Below are 26,838 nucleotides of genomic sequence, written 5' to 3' on the forward strand. Positions count from 1 at the left end.
TAACTGTGGTTTATGACCTGGCTCATCAGTACAAACTGAGTTAAGCATGGCTGCTGGCACGGTGCAGTGGAAACCATAATGCTATAATATACACTACACTGTACAATGAAAAACATTTCATCTCTGTGTAACAACCCATTAGACCAGCCTGGCCACTAGATTCCATAGCTGTGAGTGAGGTCAGGGAGACATTGTGCTTTTTTTTTTTTTTTTACAGACCAGGCTTTGAGTTAATCTGGCTTTTTGCAGAGAGAGAGAGAGACAGAGAGAGAGAGAGAGAGAGAGAGACAGAGAGAGAGAGAGATAGAGAAAGAGAGAGAGAGAGAGAGAGGAGAGAGGGACAGAGAAAGAGAGAGACAGAGAAAGAGAGAGAGAGAGACAGACAGACAGAGTAAGAGAGATAGAGAAAGAGATAGACAGAAAGAGAGAGAGACAGAGAAAGAGAGAGAGACAGAGAGAGAGACAGAGAGAGAGAGACAGAGAGAGAGAGAGCGAGAGAGACAGAGAAAGAGAGAGACAGAGAAAGAGAGAGCGAGAGAGAGAGAGTGGGTTGCTGCGGCTACTATGTGTCTGTCAGGTGAAGGAGGGGTGGTGGTTTTTACTGCCTGTGTTTTAATTAGCAGCAACACTCAGAGCACTTAGCCAGCAGCAACCCTGAGAGAATATCGCTGATCAGCCACATCGATCCATGGCCAGAACACTTATGAGTGTTCATAAGGAGGCGATGGAAGAATGAGGGCAGACTAACAGCAAGAGAGGGCCCTGAATTTAGCATTAAAAGGAGAACTTATTCCAGACCACATTAAATCATCTCTCAGTAGATTCAGAGAGAGAGAGAGAGCAGCTACAGTTTGACACCCAAGATGGAAATACGGTCGCAACTGAAGGTTCCTGTTGAACTGTTAAGTCTTAATGGAAGCATCATATGTGACAAATGGTTATCCCTCCATACCTCACCTTTATCCATCCATACCTCACCTTTATCCATCCATACCTCACCTTTATCCATCCATACCTCACCTTTATCCATCCATACCTCAACTTTATCCATCCATACCTCACCTTTATCCATCCATACCTCACCTTTATCCATCCATACCTCACCTTTATCCATCCATACCTCACCTTTATCCATCCATACCTCACCTTTATCCATCCATACCTCACCTTTATCCATCCATACCTCACCTTTATCCATCCATACCTCACCTTTATCCATCCATACCTCACCTTTATCCATCCATACCTCAACTTTATCCATCCATACCTCAACTTTATCCATCCATACCTCACCTTTATCCATCCATACCTCACCTTTATCCATCCATACCTCACCTTTATCCATCCATACCTCACCTTTATCCATCCATACCTCACCTTTATCCATCCATACCTCACCTTTATCCATCCATACCTCAACTTTATCCATCCATACCTCAACTTTATCCATCCATACCTCACCTTTATCCATCCATACCTCACCTTTATCCATCCATACCTCACCTTTATCCATCCATACCTCACCTTTATCCATCCATACCTCAACTTTATCCATCCATACCTCACCTTTATCCATCCATACCTCACCTAAATATATCAGAGCTGAGTAAACAACCAACACCTCCTAATATTCCTCATCAGTCCAGGGACATCGGCTGTGTTGTGTGTAAGTGTGTGTGTGTGTGCGCACATGTCTGTGGGTGTCTGTGCATGTGTGTGGGCATGCGTGTGTGTGTTAGTGAGTGTGAAAGTGTAAATCTTTGTGCAGCTGTCCTGGGAAATATCTGGGAGTAAGTCAAGCAGGGAATGCACCAGTGTGGGTGCTGAAAGGCTGAACTGAACCTGTTCACACCAGGCTCCAAATGTCCTTACATCTCTATAGGGTCCAGTTGGTTCTGGGGTTACATCTCTTTAGGGTCCAGTTGGTACTGGGGTTACATCTCTTTAGGGTCCAGTTGGTACTGGGGTTACATCTCTATAGGGTCCAGTTGGTTCTGGGGTTACATCTCTTTAGGGTCCAGTTGGTACTGGGGTTATATCTCTATAGCGTCCAGTTGGTACTGGGGTTACATCTCAATAGGGTCCAGTTGGTTCTGGTACTGAGGTTACGTCTCCATAGGGCCCAGTTGGTACTGGGGTTACATCTCTTTAGGATCCAGTTGGTACTGGGGTTACATCTCTTTAGGGTCCAGTTGGTACTGGGGTTACATCTCTTTAGGGTCCAGTTGGTACTGGGGTTATATCTCAATAGGGTCCAGTTGGTTCTGGTACTGAGGTTACGTCTCCATAGGGCCCAGTTGGTACTGGGGTTACATCTCTTTAGGGTCCAGTTGGTACTGGGGTTATATCTCTATAGCGTCCAGTTGGTACTGGGGTTACATCTCAATAGGGTCCAGTTGGTTCTGGTACTGAGGTTACGTCTCCATAGGGCCCAGTTGGTACTGGGGTTACATCTCTTTAGGGTCCAGTTGGTACTGGGGTTACATCTCTTTAGGGTCCAGTTGGTACTGGGGTTACATCTCTTTAGGGTCCAGTTGGTACTGGGGTTATATCTCCATAGGGCCCAGTTGGTACTGGGGTTACATCTCTATAGGGTCCAGTTGGTACTAGGGTTACATTTCTATAGGGTCAGTTTGGTACTGAGGTTACGCCTCCATAGGGTCCAGTTGGTACTGGGGTTACATCTCTATAGGGTCCAGTTGGTACTGGGGGCACTAGTCCAGGTAGCCTAGTGGTTAGAACTTTGGACTAGTAACCGAAAGGTTTGCAAGATCAAAATCCCTGAGATGACAAGGTAAAAAATCTGTCGTTTTGCCCCTGAACAAGGTTAGTTAACCAACTGTTCCTAGGCCGTCATTGAAAATAAGAATTTGTTCTTAACTGACTTGCCTAGGTAAATAAAGGTTAAATAAATAATTGAAGTAAATTATGGATCAGCAGCTTCCTGGGCAGGGCCACTGAATTAACTTCCCCCAATCACATCGCTTGTCACACTACAAAAACAAAACTCAACTTGACACCATCCTCACTTCTATCCATCAAACAGACATATAAACTATATATATATATATATATACTTATAAACTACAGTTAACCTTTTGCGGTCTTGTTTTTCAGCCATTAAGCAGAAATGCCTTATTTAATAACAGCATTTTGTGAAATGGTTTTAGAAGGCCAGTGATGTTCTTCACAGTCCAATGAGGTGTTACATTTGTTCAATAAGTAAACCACATCCGATAGGTGAGTCAATGGCAGTATTCAAAGCCTTGTCGGGTTCAGAAACACGCAGTGTACAGGTTGTTGTCATGCCCTCTTCCCAAGGCCCTGGTAATGAAAACCACAGGAGAGCCATACAGTGTATTTCTGGAGGTAATATAATGTATTTCTGGAGGTAGTATAATGTATTTCTGGAGGTAGTATAATGTATTTCTGGAGGTAGTATAATGTATTTCTGGAGGTAACATAATGTATTTCTGGAGGTAACATAATGTATTTCTGGAAGTAAGATAATGTACTTCTAGAAGTAACTATGTATTTCTGGAGGTAATATAATGTATTTCTGGAAGTAACATCATGTATTTCTGGAGGTAACATAATGTATTTCTGGAGGTAATATAATGTATTTCTGGAGGTAATATAATGTATTTCTGGAAGTAACATAAGGTATTTCTGGAGGTAACATAATGTATTTCTGGAGGTAGTATAATGTATTTCTGGAGGTAACATAATGTATTTCTGGAAGTAAGATAATGTACTTCTAGAAGTAACTATGTATTTCTGGAGGTAATATAATGTATTTCTGGAAGTAACATAATGTATTTCTGGAGGTAGTATAATGTATTTCTGGAGGTAACATAATGTATTTCTGGAAGTAAGATAATGTACTTCTAGAAGTAACTATGTATTTCTGGAGGTAATATAATGTATTTTTGGAAGTAACATAATGTATTTCTGGAGGTAGTATAATGTATTTCTGGAGGTAACATCATGTATTTCTGGAGGTAACAATGTATTTCTGGAGGTAATATAATGTATTTCTGGAGGTAATATAATGTATTTCTGGAAGTAACATAAGGTATTTCTGGAGGTAACATAATGTATTTCTGGAGGTAACATAATGTATTTCTGGAGGTAGTATAATGTATTTCTGGAGGTAACATAATGTATTTCTGGAAGTAAGATAATGTACTTCTAGAAGTAACTATGTATTTCTGGAGGTAATATAATGTATTTCTGGAAGTAACATAATGTATTTCTGGAGGTAGTATAATGTATTTCTGGAGGTAACATAATGTATTTCTGGAGGTAAGATAATGTACTTCTAGAAGTAACTATGTATTTCTGGAGGTAATATAATGTATTTTTGGAAGTAACATAATGTATTTCTGGAGGTAGTATAATGTATTTCTGGAGGTAACATAATGTATTTCTGGAGGTAATATAATGTATTTCTGGAAGTAACATAATGTAATTCTGGAGGTAACATAATGTAATTCTAGAAGTAACTATGTATTTATGGAGGTAATATAATGTATTTCCGGAAGTAACCATGTATTTCTGGAGGTAATATAATGTAATTCTAGAAGTAACTATGTATTTATGGAGGTAATATAATGTATTTCCGGAAGTAACCATGTATTTCTGGAGGTAACATAATGTATTTCTGGAGGTAACATAATGTACTCCTAGAAGTAACTATGTATTTCTGGAGGTAATATAATGTATTTCTGGAGGTAACATAATGTATTTCTGGAGGTAATATAATGTATTTCTGGAGGTAACAATGTATTTCTGGAGGTAAGATAATGTACTTCTAGAAGTAACTATGTATTTCTGGAGGTAATATAATGTATTTCTGGAAGTAACATAATGTATTTCTGGAGGTAGTATAATGTATTTCTGGAGGTAACATAATGTACTCCTAGAAGTAACCATGTATTTATAGAGGTAACATAATGTATTTCTGGAGGTAACATAATGTATTTCTGGAGGTAATATAATGTATTTCTGGAAGTAACATAATGTATTTCTGGAGGTAATATAATGTATTTCTGGAGGTAATATAATGTATTTCTGGAGGTAACAATGTATTTCTGGAGGTAACAATGTATTTCTGGAGGTAATATAATGTATTTCTGGAGGTAATATAATGTATTTCTGGAGGTAACATAATGTATTTCTGGAGGTAACATAATGTGCTTCTAGAAGTAACTATGTATTTCTGTAGGTAATATAATGTATTTTCTAGCCTTCTTTTTCAAGTGAAAGGCAGGCAGCTTTGAGGAGATTAGTGGTTGTGTGTAAACGGGGGAAGCTTTTGTGTTGGGCCATACAATGCAGCTTATCTCTGCCAGTCGTGAATTGATTTTCCTCAGGCCATGGTTCCACTGGGTCTGAAACTAGCAAGTGGAGACAAACTGGCCTGGTTCTGTCAAACATGTCTCTGGGCTGCAGGCGAGGCAAGGCGAGGCAGTGAGGTAATCTTACTTAAAAAAAAACAAACCCATCACTGGATAGAAAAAAAACCCATTTGAAACTAGCGCTACCTTTTAAGACTTATCCTTAGCTCTTAATGGAAACAACAGTTATAGCTGAACAAATGGATTGATAGAGTGACAGTGACCAGAAGGAATAGCTTCCATTTGTTCAGATATAACTGTAAATTGTGAAGTGTCTGTTGAAGGGGCCCATATGAAAGATACACATACTGTAACCAAGTTCATTTTATTGTAGGCTTACTATGTTTCAAAGATGATGGGTTTGGAGAATATTTTTCTTAAATAATTTGTGTTTATTCAGAATAAACTAATAAAGATTAAATTATACTCTGGCAAGGATCAGCTGTAGTTCTCTGCAGCAGTTTAACCATCTGTCAAACATGTTTATTTTACCTTTATTTAACCTGGCAAGTCAGTTAAGAACAAATTCTTATTTTCAATGAAGGCCTAGGAACAGTGGGTTAACTGCCTTGTTCAGGGGCAGGACAACTGATTTTTACCTTCGATCTTGCAACCTTTCGGTTACTAGTCCAACATTCTAACCATTAGGCTACCTGCCACCCTGAAATTAAGAGAACAAATACTATACTGTAAGTTGAGGATGCAATTCAGGGTTTTCACACCCACCACGGGTGCACGTTTTGGTTTTTGCCCAGGACAGAGTTTGAGAAAAACCTTGGTGTAGACTATGACTAGTAGAATTGGCTTTGTCATCAATGCTGGCTCCCTTCTGGTGACAGAGTGAAAATCATTTTCCCTTAATGATGAAGGCTTTCCTGTTTAATTTAATTAAGTTTCAAAATTCTACCGACTTCAGCAAAATTACCTTTGAATAAGGGCCTTTTTCCTACTTACACATACACAGTAATGAACAGCGAGTCCATATTAGTGAACATAAATTATGTTTTCTGTAAACCACACTTCATTTCATCATTGTGATTATCGCACTAGGAAAATATGTACTGTATGCTGCATCCTGGTGGCAGATTTAAGGTCAGACTAACGTGATTGAAGAAACAGATAGGGTCATCTGGAATGGTCTTATTAGCCATGAAGGATTACGGCTGGTTCAGAGCTCACTCCATAAACATAGAGTATATCAATTGCATGTTGAGGCCATGGTTGAATTCGTGCCATCATATTTGAGGTAAGTGCATTAACCGGAGAACACCAAAGCATACTTTTCACATGATGACACTGAAACATTCTCTGTAGATTACTTTGGGAGTCTAAAAAGTATTCAGAGCAGGCATAACTAATGCACTGATTTCTCAATTATGGGAATGCAGCGAAGACTCACTCCCTTTCCATTGCTGGTGCTTAAAGCAAAACAAACAGGATGAAACAGGCTCATAATTCATGCTATTGATAGCTAGATCACACCATTTAGAGGACCATTTATTCCACCAGAGCCCACCTGCTACAGAGCCCACCTGCTACAGAGCCCACCTGCTACAGAGCCCACCTGCTACAGAGCCAACATGCTACAGAGCCTCACAGGCACAGTATCTACGACCTCAGAGACTAACGGGGATGCAAATATGCAATAATCACAAGAAAGAGGGTAAATACCATATAATTATAATGACTATTCTATGAGGAAAAAAGTGCAGAGGAGATGTTGGAGGATAAAAACAACCTCAAAGATGTATCATAAACAGCAACATATATCGGTGCTTCAGAGTGGCGCAGTGGTCTAAGGCACTGCATCTCAGTGCTAGAGGTGTCACTACAGACACCCTGGTTTGATTCCAGGCTGTATCACAACCGGCTGTGATTGGGAGTCCCATAGGGCGGCGCACAATTGTCCCAGCGTCATCTGGCTGTCATTGTAAATAAGAATTTGCTCTTAACCGACTTGCCTAGTTAAATGAAGGTTAAATGAATAAATATATAATATCCTCCCCTAATTGATGTAAAATTGAGCATTTTTTTTACATTGACAATGAGGTGACATGTTCACAGTATCATTAACATGTACGGTGGTTCATGGTAAATCTTTTCCATTAGCGGGGCCTTTGGTGTCAAGAGCAGGGCAGGTCCTTTCGAGACCTGACAAGTATGTTCCACTGAGAAACACCAAAGACGTTGGTAGTCTGATTGGGCACTTGATGAGAATAATAGAATAATGAGGGCATGCTGGTTCAGAAAGCCTGAAAAATAACATGTAAGTGTTTTTTATTCAAAAGCTTTGCTACCATGGTTCGGGAAATAATGATGTTCTTTGTGAGAGCACTTTCCATCAAGAGGGTAGCGCAGAACTCGTAGTGCAAAAGGCCTTTACTCTACGTTTCCTGGGTAACACTGCCAATGCCTGTCGCTATGGGGTCAGCAGGGCTTAGCAACACTTACATCCGTGGACTCATTTGGGACTATTTTAATCTTTTGATACAAAAGTCCCATGTATTAAGATTCAGCCAATCAAAGTTATACGCGTGCCATGTTCAATCTGCAACGTAAAGCATGCTGTCAAACAAAAATGCATAAAATGCAGAAAAGCCCTTTACACTACCAAAGCAAATGCTTATTGAGTTTCAAAGACCCCGATTTATCATTTATTTGAAAGGCAGTGTGTATATGTGTGGGGGGTGTATCATACTGATTTATTCCAGCTATGGCAGCACATTGCTGATGTCTGCAGTAAAATCAAGCGGGAAGAAACAAGCAGGCGTGTGTCTGAGCTGATTACAGTCCGTGGTATGCCTTTTGAAATGATACCCGTATACATCGTACAGTTGGGGAACATAATTTATGGATTGATGTGGATCAGCATGAATTATCATATAGAGTTGTCTAATCTGTATGTATGCGCACCTTAGAAAAAGGTACTGTGTTTCTCTATGAATGCTGGTGGCATGTGGGTCATGCATGATGCGCCTGTTGCATTAGAACTGAAATGACATGAGTCCAGCCACACCAGGAGTAAACCAGTAGTGTACCTTAGTTGGTCTATTTAGCTGGAGAAAATGAATGCATTGAAATACCAAAGTAGAGGCGGAGAGACGGGGAAGAGATGGAATGTGGAAAGGGGATGTATTTGACTTCAGGCTGTATTTGGGCAGAGACAGGGCACAACCTTGTGTTGTATTTGTGCAGGATGTGATGTCCGACCCATATGTTGTTCTCCTCTGTCTATTGGTCTGCCTCTCCGTCTGCAAACTGCTGTCTGTCTGCAAACTGAGGGAAAACTGCTGTTATCTGTCTGCATCAATGACCCAGGGCTTCTCTAGATCTATGGCATGGACATCTTTCACATGCTGAACTGCACATCACAGATCAAGGGTCAACTTCACAAACAGCAGTCCTGAAAATAGACAAACACACAGCAACGTGGACATACGGGCCTCACAGCTAGTTTCTTAATGGCAGTTCTATGTACCAGGGTTGGGTTCAATTCAAATTGAAAGGAGTCAATTCAGGAAGTGATTTGAATAAACAATTCTGAAATGTAATAATTTTTCAAATAAATAGCTTGCACTTTCAGTTGATTGACCAGTTATTGAAAATAAATGCAATTTCTTCTATTATTGAATTATAATTTTTGTTAACCTGCTATATTTAATGTATTTTTAAACGCATTTAGCAGTCTATAAATGTATATCACTGCGAGAGTGACAGAGCAGCTGTCTCAGGGTGAGAAAAAACATACTGCAACAGGCTAGAGTTTCCCTGTCTGGTAAAACATACTGTCACAGGCTAGAGTTTCCCTGTCTGGTGAAACATACTGTCACAGGCTAGAGTTTCCCTGTCTGGTAAAACATACTGTCACAGGCTAGAGTTTCCCTGTCTGGTAAAACATACTGTCACAGGCTAGAGTTTCCCTGTCTGGTGAAACATACTGTCACAGGCTAGAGTTTCCCTGTCTGGTGAAACATACTGCAACAGGCTAGAGTTTCCGTGTCTGGTAAAACATACTGTCACAGGCTAGAGTTTCCCTGTCTGGTGAAACATACTGTCACAGGCTAGAGTTTCCGTGTCTGGTGAAACATACTGCAACAGGCTAGAGTTTCCTTGTCTGGTAAAACATACTGTCACAGGCTAGAGTTTCCCTGTCTGGTGAAACATACTGTCACAGGCTAGAGTTTCCCTGTCTGGTAAAACATACTGTCACAGGCTAGAGTTTCCCTGTCTGGTAAAACATACTGTCACAGGCTAGAGTTTCCCTGTCTGGTAAAACATACTGTCACAGGCTAGAGTTTCCCTGTCTGGTAAAACATACTGCAACAGGCTAGAGTTTCCCTGTCTGGTAAAATATACTGTCACAGGCTAGAGTTTCCCTGTCTGGTAAAACATACTGTCACAGGCTAGAGTTTCCCTGTCTGGTAAAACATACTGTCACAGGCTAGAGTTTCCCTGTCTGGTAAAACATACTGCAACAGGCTAGAGTTTCCCTGTCTGGTAAAACATACTGCAACAGGCTAGAGTTTCCCTGTCTGGTAAAACATACTGTCACAGGCTAGAGTTTCCCTGTCTGGTGAAACATACTGCAACAGGCTAGAGTTTCCCTGTCTGGTGAAACATACTGCAACAGGCTAGAGTTTCCCTGTCTGGTGAAACATACTGCAACAGGCTAGAGTTTCCCTGTCTGGTAAAACATACTGCAACAGGCTAGAGTTTCCCTGTCTGGTAAAACATACTGCAACAGGCTAGAGTTTCCCTGTCTGGTGAAACATACTGCAACAGGCTAGAGTTTCCCTGTCTGGTAAAACATACTGTCACAGGCTAGAGTTTCCCTGTCTGGTAAAACATACTGTCACAGGCTAGAGTTTCCCTGTCTGGTAAAACATACTGTCACAGGCTAGAGTTTCCCTGTCTGGTAAAACATACTGTCACAGGCTAGAGTTTCCCTGTCTGGTAAAACATACTGTCACAGGCTAGAGTTTCCCTGTCTGGTAAAACATACTGTCACAGGCTAGAGTTTCCCTGTCTGGTGAAACATACTGCAACAGGCTAGAGTTTCCCTGTCTGGTGAAACATACTGCAACAGGCTAGAGTTTCCCTGTCTGGTAAAACATACTGTCACAGGCTAGAGTTTCCCTGTCTGGTAAAACATACTGCAACAGGCTAGAGTTTCCCTGTCTGGTAAAACATACTGCAACAGGCTAGAGTTTCCCTGTCTGGTAAAACATACTGCAACAGGCTAGAGTTTCCCTGTCTGGTAAAACATACTGCAACAGGCTAGAGTTTCCCTGTCTGGTGAAACATACTGCAACAGGCTAGAGTTTCCCTGTCTGGTAAAACATACTGCAACAGGCTAGAGTTTCCCTGTCTGGTAAAACATACTGTCACAGGCTAGAGTTTCCGTGTCTGGTAAAACATACTGCAACAGGCTAGAGTTTCCCTGTCTGGTGAAACATACTGCAACAGGCTAGAGTTTCCCTGTCTGGTAAAACATACTGTCACAGGCTAGAGTTTCCCTGTCTGGTAAAACATACTGTCACAGGCTAGAGTTTCCCTGTCTGGTAAAACATACTGTCACAGGCTAGAGTTTCCCTGTCTGGTAAAACATACTGTCACAGGCTAGAGTTTCCCTGTCTGGTAAAACATACTGCAACAGGCTAGAGTTTCCCTGTCTGGTGAAACATACTGCAACAGGCTAGAGTTTCCCTGTCTGGTAAAACATACTGTCACAGGCTAGAGTTTCCCTGTCTGGTAAAACATACTGCAACAGGCTAGAGTTTCCCTGTCTGGTAAAACATACTGTCACAGGCTAGAGTTTCCCTGTCTGGTAAAACATACTGTCACAGGCTAGAGTTTCCCTGTCTGGTAAAACATACTGCAACAGGCTAGAGTTTCCCTGTCTGGTAAAACATACTGCAACAGGCTAGAGTTTCCCTGTCTGGTAAAACATACTGTCACAGGCTAGAGTTTCCCTGTCTGGTAAAACATACTGTCACAGGCTAGTGTTTCCCTGTCTGGTGAAACATACTGCAACAGGCTAGAGTTTCCGTGTCTGGTAAAACATACTGTCACAGGCTAGAGTTTCCGTGTCTGGTGAAACATACTGCAACAGGCTAGTGTTTCCCTGTCTGGTGAAACATACTGCAACAGGCTAGAGTTTCCGTGTCTGGTAAAACATACTGTCACAGGCTAGAGTTTCCGTGTCTGGTGAAACATACTGCAACAGGCTAGTGTTTCCCTGTCTGGTGAAACATACTGCAACAGGCTAGAGTTTCCGTGTCTGGTAAAACATACTGTCACAGGCTAGAGTTTCCCTGTCTGGTAAAACATACTGTCACAGCTGGTGAACATGTCCAACGTATGCTTAACCTAACTAACCCCCACCACAGAACAGGGGCCTCCCATGAGGACAAAAGTGCTGACTGATATCTGAACGTTCCCAGCAAGGGGCAGAGTAAACAGGAGATGAAATTGATTGATTCAGCATTGCCTATCTGAGGACACTCACAATTGCATTAGCATGGACCCCATGGCCTTAAAGTCACCTGGCTACAGCACTGTGGGAATGAAGCTGCGCCACTCGTCTTGACGGCAAATTGATTGATGGCTGTTGCCTTGAGTGGGGGGGGGGGGGGGGGGGGGGGCGGACAGCACACACCAGGGACTGAGTCTAATCTGCGGCATGTCTTTACTATGGCTAAATTACTATTCAGGAGAGATCCATCAGTTGAGGGTAGAGAGACAGAGACGGGGGGATGATGTGGCCCGCTGTGTCACAGGTAATCACACCATCTATTCATCTAAACATCCCATTCAAACAAAGAGAGAGGAGAGATGGGGGTGGAGAAAGAAAGCCAGAGCCAGAGAGATACATGGGGGGGAGGGGTGTAGGTAACATTCAACACGGGGGAGGGGAGTCAGTTGGGGGAGGGGCATCAGTGGGGGAAGGGCTAAGTTAAAAAAATATTTAAAAAACATAAATCTCAAGGTTGGGTTTCTCTTTTCTGTCAGACCGAGATGAAGCAGAGGAGTGTGAGGGAGGCCTAACATTCACAGTTAATGTTGTATATTCAATGTTTTATTTTCTCAATAGCTGTGCAGACATTGATTAGTTTACACTGGGGTCTTCAAACGATCACCCATGGAGATCCAGTGTGGATCTTATTCACTCTGGTTATCAAGGTGAAATATAGACACACATTGGCATGCACAGTGGGTAGACAGCAGTAGCAGCATATAGCTGTCTACATGAAGAGTATTAGCCTATCCCTGTGCGTGACAAACAACTTCAAATGTTTATCTGTAGGTAAAGTGATTAAAGCACCCATCTATTTATGCTGATAGCCTCACTATATTCATAGAGCAGTCTCATTGTTTAAACAGCATCAGCGGTTCAATGCCTTGAACAATCCAAACCCCAATGCGCTAACCTTTGGGCACTCAGTTAATGGTCTACCACAAAACTACTTTTCAATTTCATTTTAAATGCATAGCCGGAGCGCGGGGTGGGTGTCAGAGACAGAAAGAATAATGGCACGAAGGAAATGAGTGATAGTGGATAGAAGGACGACAGTTGCTCTCCGTGGCAGGGTCCTTCCGAAGGCCTTCACTGTGTAACGCACCAGGCAGCATGTGTCGGCCAGGGAAAGTACAACAATCAATCCTAACCTGACCCATTGAGGTGTGTGTGCCGGAGACGTGATCCTCATTATTAAGTTGCCACGGGACATCAATTGTCCTGTCGAAGGAAGGTGGCCCACAGCCTGAGCTTTGATCTGCAGGGGTTAGGGGGGTTAGAGGGGACACACTCCGTGGCAGAAGCCTGGTCATTTTCCTACCCTCCTACCCCAGGAACACTCCGGCCCATCCACCCACACCACATTCCCTTTCCGTGGTGTTACATTGTCCAACCAAATGAAGAGTCACATCCTGTGACTGGCTAATTGTTTTACAAGATTCCCTGGGGTTACAGTGTCAACCAGATGGGTCACAGAGGGCAGCCGTCTGTGACATCACTATGAGACAGAGGGAGAGAGAAAGAGAGGGAGAAAAAGAGAGAGGGAATAGGAGAGAGAGAGAGGAAGAGACAGAGGGAGAGAGAAAGAGAGAGAGGGATTAGGAGAGAGAGGGAGGAAGAGAGAAGGAGAGAGAAAGAGGGAGAAAAAGAGAGAGGGAATAGGAGAGAGAGGGAGGAAGAGAGGGAGAGAGAAAGAGAGGGAGAAAGAGAGGGAATAGGAGAGAGAGGGAGGAAGAGACAGAGGGAGATAGAAAGAGGGTGTTACAGAGTGTGTGTGAGAGAGAGAGAGATATGGGGAGAGAGGAGACTCAATGTCAGCTCTTTGACATGCCACATGTTTCACTGGGATTGAGAAAACAAGTTTAATGCTCTGAATTGATGTCTTTGCTGATTTTGCGGATAAAGTCTTTTTTTTCTGATCAGTGACTCAATGAAAAGTCACCTTGATTTCTTCTGCATATTATTTCCATGAGAGAGAGCAAGAGAGGAAGGGGGTAGGGAGAGGGAGAAGGGAGGGTGAGGGAGGGGGGAGGGAGGGAGGGAGAGAGGGGCAGAGCAAGAGGAGAGAGGCATTCTCTGTCTCTATACCAGTATTAGTATAGGACCTGTAGAAAACTACTTCAGCATAATAGTACAAAAGTACTTATTGAGCTTTTACCTTGCACCAAGATCCCAAACCCAACAAAAATACACAAGATATTTTACAGTAAATACTGTATAAACACATTGAGTGCAGTCATGTTAATAGGCCAGGCACTCACTGAGGTGTTCTGGCATTGGATACAGGAGCTGTTGAAGCGTACAGCTGGGATGCGTTGCATCTTGCCCTGGATGTTAAACACACACTCATAGTTCTTCTGTCCAGACTGGGGTTGAGGGAGGTTCCGGGCTCGCAGCGTGATTGGACGAATGATCCCTGCAGGTACCAGAATGTCACTGGTGGGCAGGATCTGGGGACAGCCCTGAAAATCACAAATAAAGTTACAAATTAACACTCTGCTCATTTTCTTTGCAAAGCCAAACTCATTACAATAAAAGTGATTAATAAACATAATTGTTAATTAAAACTTGGTCTACATAGCTAAGGAAGACGTATTGATTCCAGTTTATTGAGCGGTGAGCAGCAGTGAGTAATGTCCATTAGCGGCACTACTTCCACAACAGGGCAGAAGGACTCCTGTACAGACGCACAGAGGCCATTAAACGTGGGAATGGCTTGAAACCAAAGCAAAAAATAGGTTCAAATCCCTATTACACAGCTGTTGGATACATCTCTGATTTGATGAGCCACAAGTTTCTCTGAAAATCACACTGATGAAGCGGGAAATTAATATCTTCCTTAATCCTGCATGTCTGCCTGTGCTAGTGAGGTGAGCACAGATCGAGAGCCCAGAGAGGGTCCAGGCATTTATCACAGGAATTCATATTGACATTGCAGGAAACAATGCATAAACGATCTCGGAAGTCACAGGAAAGTCAGTATTGATGCAGTGATTACAATCCGAGAAAAATTACGATGAGCGCATCCCCACCCGAGAGATACCACAGCAGCTTAATGACACCCTCTGTATTAAAGGATATTTAGAATAATCTGTTATCCATTTAGCACTGAACAATAATCAAGGAGGCTGTAAAAGTCTGCCAGGGTGGATGTGATAAATCAGAGGCCTTGTCTGGGCGGGCGTTGGCGGCGAGGTTGGCGGGCGTTGGTGGCGAGGTGGGCGGGTGGTGGTGGCGAGGAGGGTGAGGAGAAGCCTCTCTAGTCTGCAGGACAGACACACAGAGCGCCAGCCAACGCCTCGGTGAAAATGATGCAACTCCACAGCCCACACAGCCATAAATCTTGTGTCTGGCAAGTGATTTGTAAAGGTTTATATATATGGTGCATCAATAAATCTCATTTTCATACTCTGTGGATGAAGAGAAAGATTTACTTCCTGCAGGGAGGTGGTGGGGGTGGTGTTCTGACTTCAAATGAATCCGATTTATCAGCATAACCTCTAGCATAGCCTCTTGCTCCACAGTGAGAACAGAAGGCTCCAGAATGGAGATGGTTAGCCTTTCGGAGATTATGAATGTCTCAGATTGCTTCTCAACGCTGCTCTGTCAATAGCCAGGTTGACATTCAAAACACCAAATAGATCCACATATGCCACACCGAGTCACCAGGGACCTAGCATCAACACCTGGTGTGCCAGAAAAATCTAAATCATGTTCAGTGTGCATACATCAAAGGCTATATGACTGCAAACACTTCTGAATAGCAAAACCTTCCCTGGTAACAGCCAAATACATTTGACCAAATTTGTACATTTTGGAAAAAGGGGAAAAACGAGGACAGACTAGCAACATTCTGGTAACCAGGTGATGCTGTACAGTAGCACATCTCTGATGGGCTAAGAGCTACTATCTATCTGTAGAGAGCTCTATTCAATGGCTGACATATAAGTACCGTGGATCTGGTTACTCAGGGCCTGAGTGGATTTCATTGCTACCTACATCAGAGTAAAAGCAGCATGGGCCTTGAAGAGCATCACAGAGAGGCTTTGAGTGGCTGGCACATCAGAAACATCATGATTCATTTAACAGAGTAGTGCAGCAAGAGCAGTAACATATTTTAGGTGAGGACTCATGAAACTTAATGGGTTTTTCACCGTTTTCAATTATTTAAATGGACACATTATAAAACCCAAAACTACTACTACAAAAACTAGTTTTATCAGAAAAGCAAGAACGTGTGTGTGTAATTCAAAATGAATCATTACTTTGGTCATTCAAAATAAATGTAAGTATTCTCTAAGTCGTTACACACAGTGTTCTGGACAGAGGCATTTCTCGTGGTTTCTCTCCGTGGAGTTTGAACATGAATGACTTCCTCTGTAAGCGTATAACACACGCATAACCCCAAGATGCCACCACCATTCATTCTCGTCTGCTAAATTTAATTAACAAGCTTTAATCGACTGAATACTAGGGGTGAAACAAGATAAGTGGTTTGTTTATCAGAAACGTTAGTGTGACATTATAAAAAGCCCGGGGCAGGTAAGTGAGGTTTGTCATGATGAATTGGGACTCTTTCCACAAAGACAAGGAGAATACATTTCAAATAGACTGATTCACAAATCAAATCAAATGTTATTTGTCACATGCCTAGTAAACAACACCAGACCAACAGTGAAATGTTGACTTACAGGTCCTTATCCAACAATGCAGAGTTAAAGATAAAGATTTAAAGAAAGAAAGAAAACACGAATGCATCCGATGTGTGCTCTACTTGTAATGCTGGCTATGCTATGATGCACGCCACGCAGTACATGGGACACTAATGTAGTAAGCCATGCAATGAAGGAGCAGTCCCTCCTCGGTGGCAGGCCGACAGATCTGTAACAGTATAGTCTCTGAGGCAGCTGTATATTCCCCCCTGAAGGGCCGTTCCCTGATGCTGATTAGCACCCCATTAAGGCGGCTCAGGCAGTTTACAGCCTGTTGACAGTGTTTCCATTAACCTTATTGTGCATATCCCAGTTATCACACAGCTAAGCACTTTTCTCTGTTGAAACATTAAAAGCCAGAGACGGGAGGCGGAATCATTTTTCTCTCTCTGTCTCCCTCTCTCTCTCTCTCTGTCTCCCTCTCTTTCTCTCCCCCTCTTTTTCTCTCTCTCTGTCTCCCTCTCTCTCTCTCTGTCTCCCTCTCTCTCTCTCTCTCCCTCTCTCTCTCTGTCTCCCTCTCTCTCTCTCTGTCTCCCTCTCTTTCTCTCCCCCTCTTTTTCTCTCTCTCTGTCTCCCTCTCTCTCTCTCTGTCTCCCTCTCTCTCTCTCTCCCTCTCTCTCTCTGTCTCCCTCTCTTTCTCTCCCCCTCTTTTTCTCTCTCTCTGTCTCTCTCTCCCTCTCTTTCTCTCCCCCTCTTTTTCTCTTTTTCTCTCTCTCCCTCTCTCTTTTTCTCTCTCTCCCCCTCTTTTTCACTCTCTGTTTCCCTCTCTCTCTCTCTCTCCCTCTCTCTTATTCTCTTTCGCTCTCTCTCCCTCTCTCTTATTCTCTTTTGCGCTATCTCTCTCTCTCCCTCTCTCTTATTCTCTTTTGCTCTCTCTCTCTCTCTCCCTCGCTCTTATTCTCTCTCCCTCTCTCTCACTCTCTCTTATTCTCTTTCTCTCCCTCTCTCTCACTCTCTTATTCTCTTTCGCTCTCTCTTATTCTCTTTCTCTCCCTCTCTCTCCCTCTCTCTTATTCTCTTTCGCTCTCTCTCTCCCTCTCTCTCACTCTCTCTTATTCTCTTTCTCTCCCTCTCTCTCACTCTCTCTTATTCTCTTTCGCTCTCTCTTATTCTCTTTCTCTCCCTCTCTCTCCCTCTCCCTCTCTCTTATTCTCTTTCGCTCTCTCTCTCCCTCTCTCTTATTGTCTTTCGCTCCCTCTCCCTCTCTCTTATTCTCTTTCGCTCTCTCTCTCCCTCTCCCTCTCTCTTATTGTCTTTCGCTCCCTCTCCCTCTCTCTTATTCTCTTTCGCTCTCTCTCTCCCTCTCTCTCTCCCTCTCTCTTATTGTATTTCGCTCTCTCTCCCTCTCTCTTATTCTCTTTCACTCTCTCTCCCTCTCCCTCTCCCTCTCTCTCTGTCTCTCTCTCCCTCTCTCTTATTGTCTTTCGCTCTCTCTCCCTCTCTCTTATTGTCTTTCGCTCTCTCTCCCTCTCTCTTATTCTCTTTCGCTCTCTCTCCCTCTCCCTCTCTCTCTCCCTCTCTCTTATTGTCTTTCGCTCTCTCACTCTCTGAGAGCAGAGTAAGCAGAGAAAAGGATCTGTTTTCATATACATTTCTCCACCATTGCTTAGTCACTGTTCTTTCCCTATTCCATTTCTAGTCTCTTAATCTCATTTACAGTCTCCGTCACTGTAATCCTTGAAATGGGCCCCCTACGCATGGTAAAAAAAACCCACAACCCTCCAAATCATCTGAGAGCTGCTCCAATTAAATGCTAGCTACACAGCAGACTCCTTATTCTACCTAATCAAACTCCAACTAGCAGCTTCTAAACTCACCCTGGGAAATATATGGATTAAACACTGTGAGTTTGCTATTCTGGACTCCAGTGTCTTCTACAATGTATACTGAACAAAAATATCATATAAACACAACATGCAAAATTGTGATCCAATTGTTTCATGAGCTGAAATAAAGCATCCCAGAAATGTTCCGTATTAACAAAAACATAATTTCTCTCAAATTTTGTGCACAAATTGGTTTATACATCCCTGTTACTGAGCATTTCTCCATGCCAAGATAACCCATCAACCTGAAAGGTGTGGCATATCACAAAGCTGATTAAACAGCATGATCATTACACAGGTGCACCTTGTGCTGGGGACAACAAAAGGTCATTCTAAAATGTGCAGTTTTGTCACACAACACAATGCCACAGATGTCTCAAGTTTTGAGGGAGCGTGCAATTGCCATGCTGACTGCAGGAATGGACATCACAGTTGTTGCCAGATAATTTTATGTTAATTTCTCTACCATAAGCTGCCTCCAACATTGTTTTAGACAATTTGGCAGTAAATCCAACCGGCCTCACAATCGCAGACCATGTGTCACCACGCCAGCCAGGACATCCACATCTGGCTTCTTCACCTGTGGAATCGTCTGAGACCAGCCACCTGGACAGCTGATGAAACTGTGGGTTTGCACAACCAAAGAATTTCTGGTAGAAACTGTCATAAACTGTCTCAGGGAAGCTCATCTGCGTACTCATGGTCCTCACCAGGGTCTTGACCTGAATGCAGTTCAGCGTCGTAACCGACTTCAGTGGGCAAATGCTCTCCGTCGATGGCCACTGGCACGCTGGAGAATTCTGCTCTTCACGGATGAATCCCGGTTTCAACTGTACCGGTCAGATGGCAGAGAGTGTGTATGGTGTTGTGTGGGCGAGCGGTTTGCTGAACGTTGTGAACAGAGTGCCCCATGGTGGCGGTGGGGTTTGGTGTGGGCAGGCATAAGCTACGGACAACTGACACTTTTTTGCATTTTATTAATGGCAATTTGAATGCAAAGAGATACCGTGACGAGATCCTGAGGCCCATTGTCGTGCCATTCATCCGCCGCCATCACCTCATGTTTCAGCATGATGATGCATGGCCCAATGTCGCAAGGATCTGTACATAATTCCTGGAAGCTGAAAATATCCAAGTTCTTCTGCGGGGGTACAGGTTAGTTGCGGTAATTTGTACATGTAAAGTGACTATGCAGATAATAAACAGAGAGTAGCAGCAGTGTACAAACAAAGTGGGGGGGGGGGGGGGGTGGTGTCGATGTAAATAATACGGGTTTGCTTTTTGATGAACTGTTCAGCTGTCTTATGGCTTTGGGAGTAGAAGCTGTTATAAGGAGCCTTTTAGACCTAGACTTGGTGCTCCGGTCTGCTTGCTGTGCGGTAGTAGAGAGAACAGTCTATAACTTGGATGGCTGGAGCCTTTGACCATTTTTTGGGCCTTCCTCTGACACCGGCTGATATACTGTATCTGTTTTCATTCTATGGAGTCTCAAAGGAGTGTAATAACATTTGTACAAAAATGTGTAATTAGATTATTTCATTTTTACATTAGTAGAGGTGCAGTATACCCTGTAGCAAACCTCCGCCCATAGCTCATCACTGATAGTCAGACCAAGGTCCTTTTCCCAGTTTATTTTCAGAGGAGTAAAGGAGGAGCCTCCTTTCTCAGAAAGGAGTCTATAGATATAAGATATTTTGCCTTTAATGGATTGTGCTGTGACAAGAAGGGTTTCAACTTCATTCAACTGAGTTCTAAACCTCCTCTTGGAAGTAAATGAGGAAATGACATGTCTAATTTGAAGATATTTAAAAAATTAAAAAATGGGATATTGGCACATTGAATTCACTGCAGAGCTCTTGAAAGGATTTCAGTGTAGTGGTTTTCTGATGAAATAGGTCTGAAAAGGTCCTGATTCCTAGAGTATGTCAGAGATTAAAGTTGGCATCCCTCAGTGCTTTTGGCAAGTCTGTGTTGCCTACTATAGGCGAGTGAGAACATATTTGGGAGGAAATGCCCAGGTATTTCTTACAGTCCCTCCACGCTAGTAGGGTGCTGTAAATCACAAAGGTTTTGGCTATGTTGCCCACTTCACTAAAGTTATTAATGAATATAATTGAGCTTAAGGGCAATGAACCACAGGATTGGGCTTCTATCTGAATCCACGTTGACTCTCGTCTGTTTGTGATCAATGTTAGCATGTTGCAGATTTGGGCAGACCAGTAGTACAATTGAAGGGAAGGAAGGGCAAGACCACCCTTAGATTCAGGTTTCGATAGAGTGGAGAACTTGATCCTAGGTTTTTTATTGCCCCATATAAATTTGGTGATGTTAGTTGTCTTGAAAAGGGAAACTGGGAGATGGCATGGGAGCATCTGAAATAAATAGTTCAGTCTAGGGAGGATGTTCATACGGATGACATTAATTCTTCCTACTAAGCTAATTGGGAGGGAGATCCAGGTTTGGAGATCGTTCTAGATTCGATCCAGGAGTGGAAGATAATTTTCCTTGAAAAGGCTATCCAGATCTGGTGTTATGAAGATCCCGAGGTATTGAAACCCCTGTGTTTTCCATTGGAAAGGACATAGTGTCTTCATAGAGCTGGTGAGTGTAATATTGAGAGGGCAGACAGTGGATTTGTTAAAATTGATCGTATAACCTGAAAACTTGCCATACTGAGCAATTGAGTTTAAAATGGGAGGGAGGGATTTCTCAGGGTTGGATATGTAGAGCAAGACATCATCCGCGTAAAGCAAACTCTTGTGCTGCAGGCCGCCTGCAGAAACACCCCTAATACTTGGATTTCTCCCTATCAGCTCTGCCAGAGGCTCCGCCCCCAACAAGTAGAGCAGGGGGGACAGCGAGCACCCTTGTCTTGTGCCCCGTTCCAGAGGGAATCTGTCAGAGTTCAGTCCATTAGTAGTCACCATGGCATTTGGATGAGAGTATAGTGATTTGATCCATTTAATAAAATTTGGGCCCATATTGAACTTTTCTAAGACTGAAAACAGAAAGCTCCACTCCATCCTGTCAAACGCCTTCTCAGCATCCAGTGAAGCCAGCAGGACAGGGGTTTTCGGTGCGTTTACTTGATCAATAATATCAAAAAGACGGCGAATGTTATCAGAAGAGTATCTGTCGCTAATTAATCCAGTTTGGTCCGCGTTTATTGTTTTGGGAAGAAGAGTGTTTAGTCTTTTGGCGAGCAATTTGGTAATTATTTTATAGTCGAAATCCAACAAGCTTATGGGCCGGAAGGACGAGCAGGATAGGGGGTCCTTGTCCTTTTTGAGCAACACTGTAATGCGAGCTGTGTGCATAGAGTCTGGGAGAACTCAGTTTTTGCAAAAATCCTCCAGCATTGGCATGAAGATAGGGCTGAGCTGGGGCCAAAAAGCTTTGTAGAACTCTCTGGGGAATCCATCTGGGCCTGGGGACTTATTAGGTGGCATGGAGGTAATTGTCTCCAGGATCTCCTCAGGAGTGAAGGGGGAGTTGAGATCTTCTTGGTCGGTCTCTGATAGTTTAGGTAGCGAGATTCCCTCTAGGAAAGAGTGGAGTTCTGCCTCTGTGTGTTTTCTCTCAGAGGTATATAGTTTGCAGTAAAAATCATGAAAAGTTAAATTGATCTTTTTTGGGTCATATGTGACATCGTCCTCTGCTGTTCGGATAGCCATGATTGTACACTCTGACTGCTCCTTTTTTAATTGGTAAGCAAGCAATCTACTGGGCCTATTGCTACACTCATGGTATTTCTGTTTAGTAAAGAAAACTTTTTTTTAATCTCCCGAGTGTAGTCCAAATTCAGTTTGGCTTTGGCTGCTTTAAGATGACTCCAGGAGGTGCTATCTGGGGATTGTTTATGTATTTTTTCACAGCGTTCCAGCTCCCTCTCAAGATCTAGCCTGTGTGCTTCCATTGCTTTTTTCTTAGAGGAAGCATATGCGATTAGATGACCTCTTAGTGTGGCTTTAGCAGCGTCCCATATTGTGGCCGTAGAAACAGGAGAATCTTTGCTGTCTTGTGTGTAGTTGTCTATCCATGTAGTTACCAATGTATGGAACGCTTCGTTTGATAACTTGGAGGTGTTGAATTTCCAGCTCTTTGACCTCGGGATGTTTTTGCAGAGGTCAAAGCGGAGGTGGACAAAGGCGTGATCTGAAAGTGCTATGGGTCCGATTGTACATGTGGCTGAATTTATGAAACTCTTTGGGATAAAATGTAATCTATACGGGAGTAGGTGTTATGGACATTAGAGTAGTATGTATAGTCTATAGATGAACTATTAGTCTCTCTCCAGATATCTATCAGTCCCATCTCTTTAGTAAGAGAGTTCAACATCTTTGCAGATCTAAGATTTGTGGTGTGGATTTGAGATGATTTGTCTAGCGTTGGGTTAAGGGTACAATTAAAATCTCCAGCCACCACGCCAAAGGAAACAGAATGCTCATTGAACAGGGTTATCATTTTTGACATGAAAACAGGAGTATCTGTGTTAGGGGCGTATATTTTTAAGATAGTAATTGGTTGACCATACAGTGACCCAGTTATCAAAATAAATCTCCCCTCCGGATCAGATATGTTTTTGTCAATTATGAATGGAACATTCTTATGGATAAGTATGGCTGTACATCTACTGTTTGATTTGAAAGATGAGAAATACACCTGTCACACCCAAGCTCTGCGGAGTTTGGCATGTTCAGCATCACAGAGGTGTGTCTCTTGTAATAGCGCCATGTCTGCTTTTTCCTTTTTTAGAGCACATAGTATCTTTTTCCGTTTTATTGCATGCCCTAGACCATGGCAGTCCCATGTCAGTAGATTTAAGGTACTGGTCATCGTCATCGAACAGTAATCGAACTTTAGTGCAAGTCATCGCTGGGTAAAAGTGGATAGTAGTTACAGCTGCGTTCACATAAAAGGAAAATAAATGGTGTACATAAAATAACAATCTCTGAACACCCCAGCCGAGTTCCCAAACAACTCGACACATCCCGTTGGATCTATTACCCCCCAGCTCAGTCTCAATTCTGTGTTCCGAAAAAAAAAAAACAGTTAGCAACGCACAACGTCTCCCCCTCCCCACCAAAGAAATGCCTCATCTCCTCTCCGCATTGAGTAAATGACAGCGTAGCCCCCGTCCAGACCACACTCCTTTAGTAATAGCATTAATCGCATTTATTCATTGGTCCGTTTCTCATTGACCAGGATTGTCTTTCAAAAAACGTTTTGCCTCTTCGGGAGTTTTGAAGGGAAGTTTGTCTTGCAGGTAGCGGATCAGTGGCATGTTTCCCTCTTCTTTTTCGCCCAGATTTAATAGAACACAATTATTCCTTCGCCCCCTGTTTTCCAGGTCCTCTGTTTTCTCTTGCAGATGCTCTATTTTCTTTTTAGCATATGCTATTGTTTCCATGGCATCTGTCAATAAGTTTTCCATGGATAGGATTCGCCCCTCTGCCTCTACCATAAACGCAGGGCGCCTGGACATCTTGTTGTTGATGTCAGGCAAAGCTTTTTCCAGGATTGTCACCTTGCCCCCTATCGCACTGAGCTGAGAATCTCAACTCAGAAAGGATCTATTCGACAGAGTGCGAGGTTGGCATTCGTTGGGCCTCGGGGGGGAGTGGGTCCTCTTGCTCCTGGCTAATGGCGCTAGTTTTTTCTGAAGACAGCTTCTTCTTGGAGGCTATTTCCGTCTCTAATGCTCGAGTCCGGGTAAAAATGTCACCTGTAGTGTCGCCTTTTGTAGCCGCCATGACTTTTTTTTACTAAAGCTAAATGAGTTTGAACTTGGAGTGGTGGTAAGATCAGGAATTGGAAACGACTTGTGCGGAGCTCTTAGTTCATGCGGCCATCTCGTTCAAGGGTCTCGTGATCCCCCTGTAGAACTTTTTGAGGATCTGGGGACCCATGCCACATCTTTTCAGTCTCCTGAGGAGGAAATGTGTTGTCATGCACTCTTCACCACTGTCTTTGTGTGTTTGGATCAAGATAGTTAATTGGTGATGTGGACACCAATAAACTTGAAACTCTTGACACGCTCCACTACAGCCCTGTCAAAGTTAATGGGGGCCTGTTCGGCCCTCCTTTTCCAATAGTCCACGAACAGCTCCTTTGTCTTGCCCACATTGAGGGAGGGGTTGTTGTCTTAGCACCACACTGCCAGGTCTCTGACCTCCTCCATATAGGCTGTCTCATCGTTGTCAGTGATCAGGCCTACCACTGTTGTCATCAGCAAACAACGTTGGCGTCATGTTTGGCCACGCAGTTGTGGGTGAACAGGGAGTAGAGGAGGGGACTAAGCACACACCCCTGAGGGGCCCCAGTGTTGAGGATCAGCGTGGGGGATGTGAATAAATGTTATTTTTCTTCAATTGACAGATTTCCTTATATGAACTTTAACTCACAAAAATCTTTGAAATTGTTGTATGTTGTATTTATATTTTTGTTCATTGTAGATATATATATAAAAAAGTCTAACTAATAGAAAAGCAAACACCTTTATAAAAAAAACTGTTATGATATCATAGCTGACATGGAAATATCCCTTGATGACAGAGGTGGAATCAAGCCAGTTGATGCAACAAACACCGGTAGACTGAGATATTAGAACGTTCTCACATACTGGCTGCTTTCAATAACAAAGCATGCAGGGAACCAATCTGATCTCGATGTTTTACTTGTAAAGTGTTTTGTAATGTAAAAAACAAGATAGCTTATCGTCACTCCTGTATGAGAAGAGAAGACTGGGAAGGGGGTCTTGACCCTGTGCGGCTCTTCCCTGGGCAAGGCGTGGCAGTACAGTGGCCCCTGGTTACACAGTGAGTAATGGGCCACTGGTTTCTGTGCAGGGGGCTCAGTAATGTGCTGCTGGTGAAATCTGCACACAGTGTCAATTCCTGATCCTCTGTGGCCGCTACACACCACTGAGTGCCAGGACCACTTCCTTGCTTCCTGCCGGGATAATGGCTCCTCTGTCACTCATCCCACAATTAATTACTGGGCCTTCGCTCGTTAATAAAGGGCCGTCCCACTGAGACACAGCACAGAGGGGAACAGTTGTTTAGGAGAGCCCAGCAGCACATTCTTTGATCTCAGGGGTCCTCTGGGAAAGGCCAATATAACAACGTGTCTTTGAGCTCTCACTAAGTATTAGGAGTTTCAGTGACACATCCCTCCCTGAGCTCTCACTAAGTATTAGGAGTCTCAGTGAGACATCCCTCCCAGAGCTCTCACTAAGTATTAGGAGTCTCAGTGAGACATTGCCCGCTGAGCTCTCACTAAGTATTAGGAGTCTCAGTGAGACATTGCCCCCTGAGATCTCACTAAGTATTAGGAGTCTCAGTGAGACATTCCCCCTGAGCTCTCACTAAGTATTAGGAGTCTCAGTGAGACATTCCCCCCTGAGCTCTCACTAAGTATTAGGAGTCTCAGTGAGACATTGCCCCCTGAGCTCTCACTAAGTATTAGGAGTCTCAGTGAGACATTCCCCCTGAGCTCTCACTAAGTATTAGGAGTCTCAGTGAGACATTCCCCCTGAGCTCTCACTAAGTATTAGGAGTCTCAGAGAGACATTGCCCCCTGAGATCTCACTAAGTATTAGGAGTCTCAGTGAGACATCCCTCCCAGAGCTCTCACTAAGTATTAGGAGTCTCAGTGAGACATTCCCCCTGAGCTCTCACTAAGTATTAGGAGTCTCAGAGAGACATTGCCCCCTGAGATCTCACTAAGTATTAGGAGTCTCAGTGAGACATCCCTCCCAGAGCTCTCACTAAGTATTAGGAGTCTCAGTGAGACATTCCCCCTGAGCTCTCACTAAGTATTAGGAGTCTCAGTGAGACGTTCCCCCCTGAGCTCTCACTAAGTATTAGGAGTCTTAGTGAGACATTGCCCCCTGGGATCTCACTAAGTATTAGGAGCCTCAGTGAGACATTGCCCCGTGAGCTCTCACTAAGTATTAGGAGTCTTAGTGAGACATTGCCCCCTGGGCTCTCACTAAGTATTAGGAGCCTCAGTGAGACATTGCCCCGTGAGCTCTCACTAAGTATTAGGAGTCTCAGTGAGACATTGCCCCGTGAGATCTCACTAAGTATTAGGAGTCTCAGTGAGACATTGCCCCTGAGCTGGTGGGAAGCTCCATTTAAGGCTAAATATCTGCATGGCGTTATTAACTGAGACTCCTAATGTGGGGGACAATGTAAGACGGAGCAGGCAGCACAGTATCTATGTACCTGTCTGTCTGTTGGTCTCTGTGGCTGGCTGGCTGGCTGGCTGGCGGGGCTAGAAGTTTCTCCTCATACGGAAAATCGATTCCTACTTTGATCCTCTCAATTGAGGAGCCGAGGCTGAGAATAAAAGAGCATCCTTGGTCGTGAACAACGCTGCTA

General features: G+C 43.3%; 1 protein-coding gene across 2 annotated transcripts in view; it reads right to left on the reverse strand.

Moving 5' to 3' along the window:
- LOC110492586 (plexin A3) overlaps nt 1–26,838 on the reverse strand; it is a 189,828-nt gene that overhangs the window by 39,142 nt on the left and 123,848 nt on the right. For both annotated transcript variants that reach the window (XM_036947590.1, XM_036947589.1), the window contains exon 10: nt 14,178–14,378. In XM_036947590.1, coding sequence (XP_036803485.1) covers nt 14,178–14,378 — 201 coding nt within the window. The remainder of the gene's footprint in view (nt 1–14,177; nt 14,379–26,838) is intronic.

This window comes from Oncorhynchus mykiss, chromosome 16 (genome assembly GCF_013265735.2).
Source record: "Oncorhynchus mykiss isolate Arlee chromosome 16, USDA_OmykA_1.1, whole genome shotgun sequence".
Classification (NCBI taxonomy): domain Eukaryota; kingdom Metazoa; phylum Chordata; class Actinopteri; order Salmoniformes; family Salmonidae; genus Oncorhynchus; species Oncorhynchus mykiss.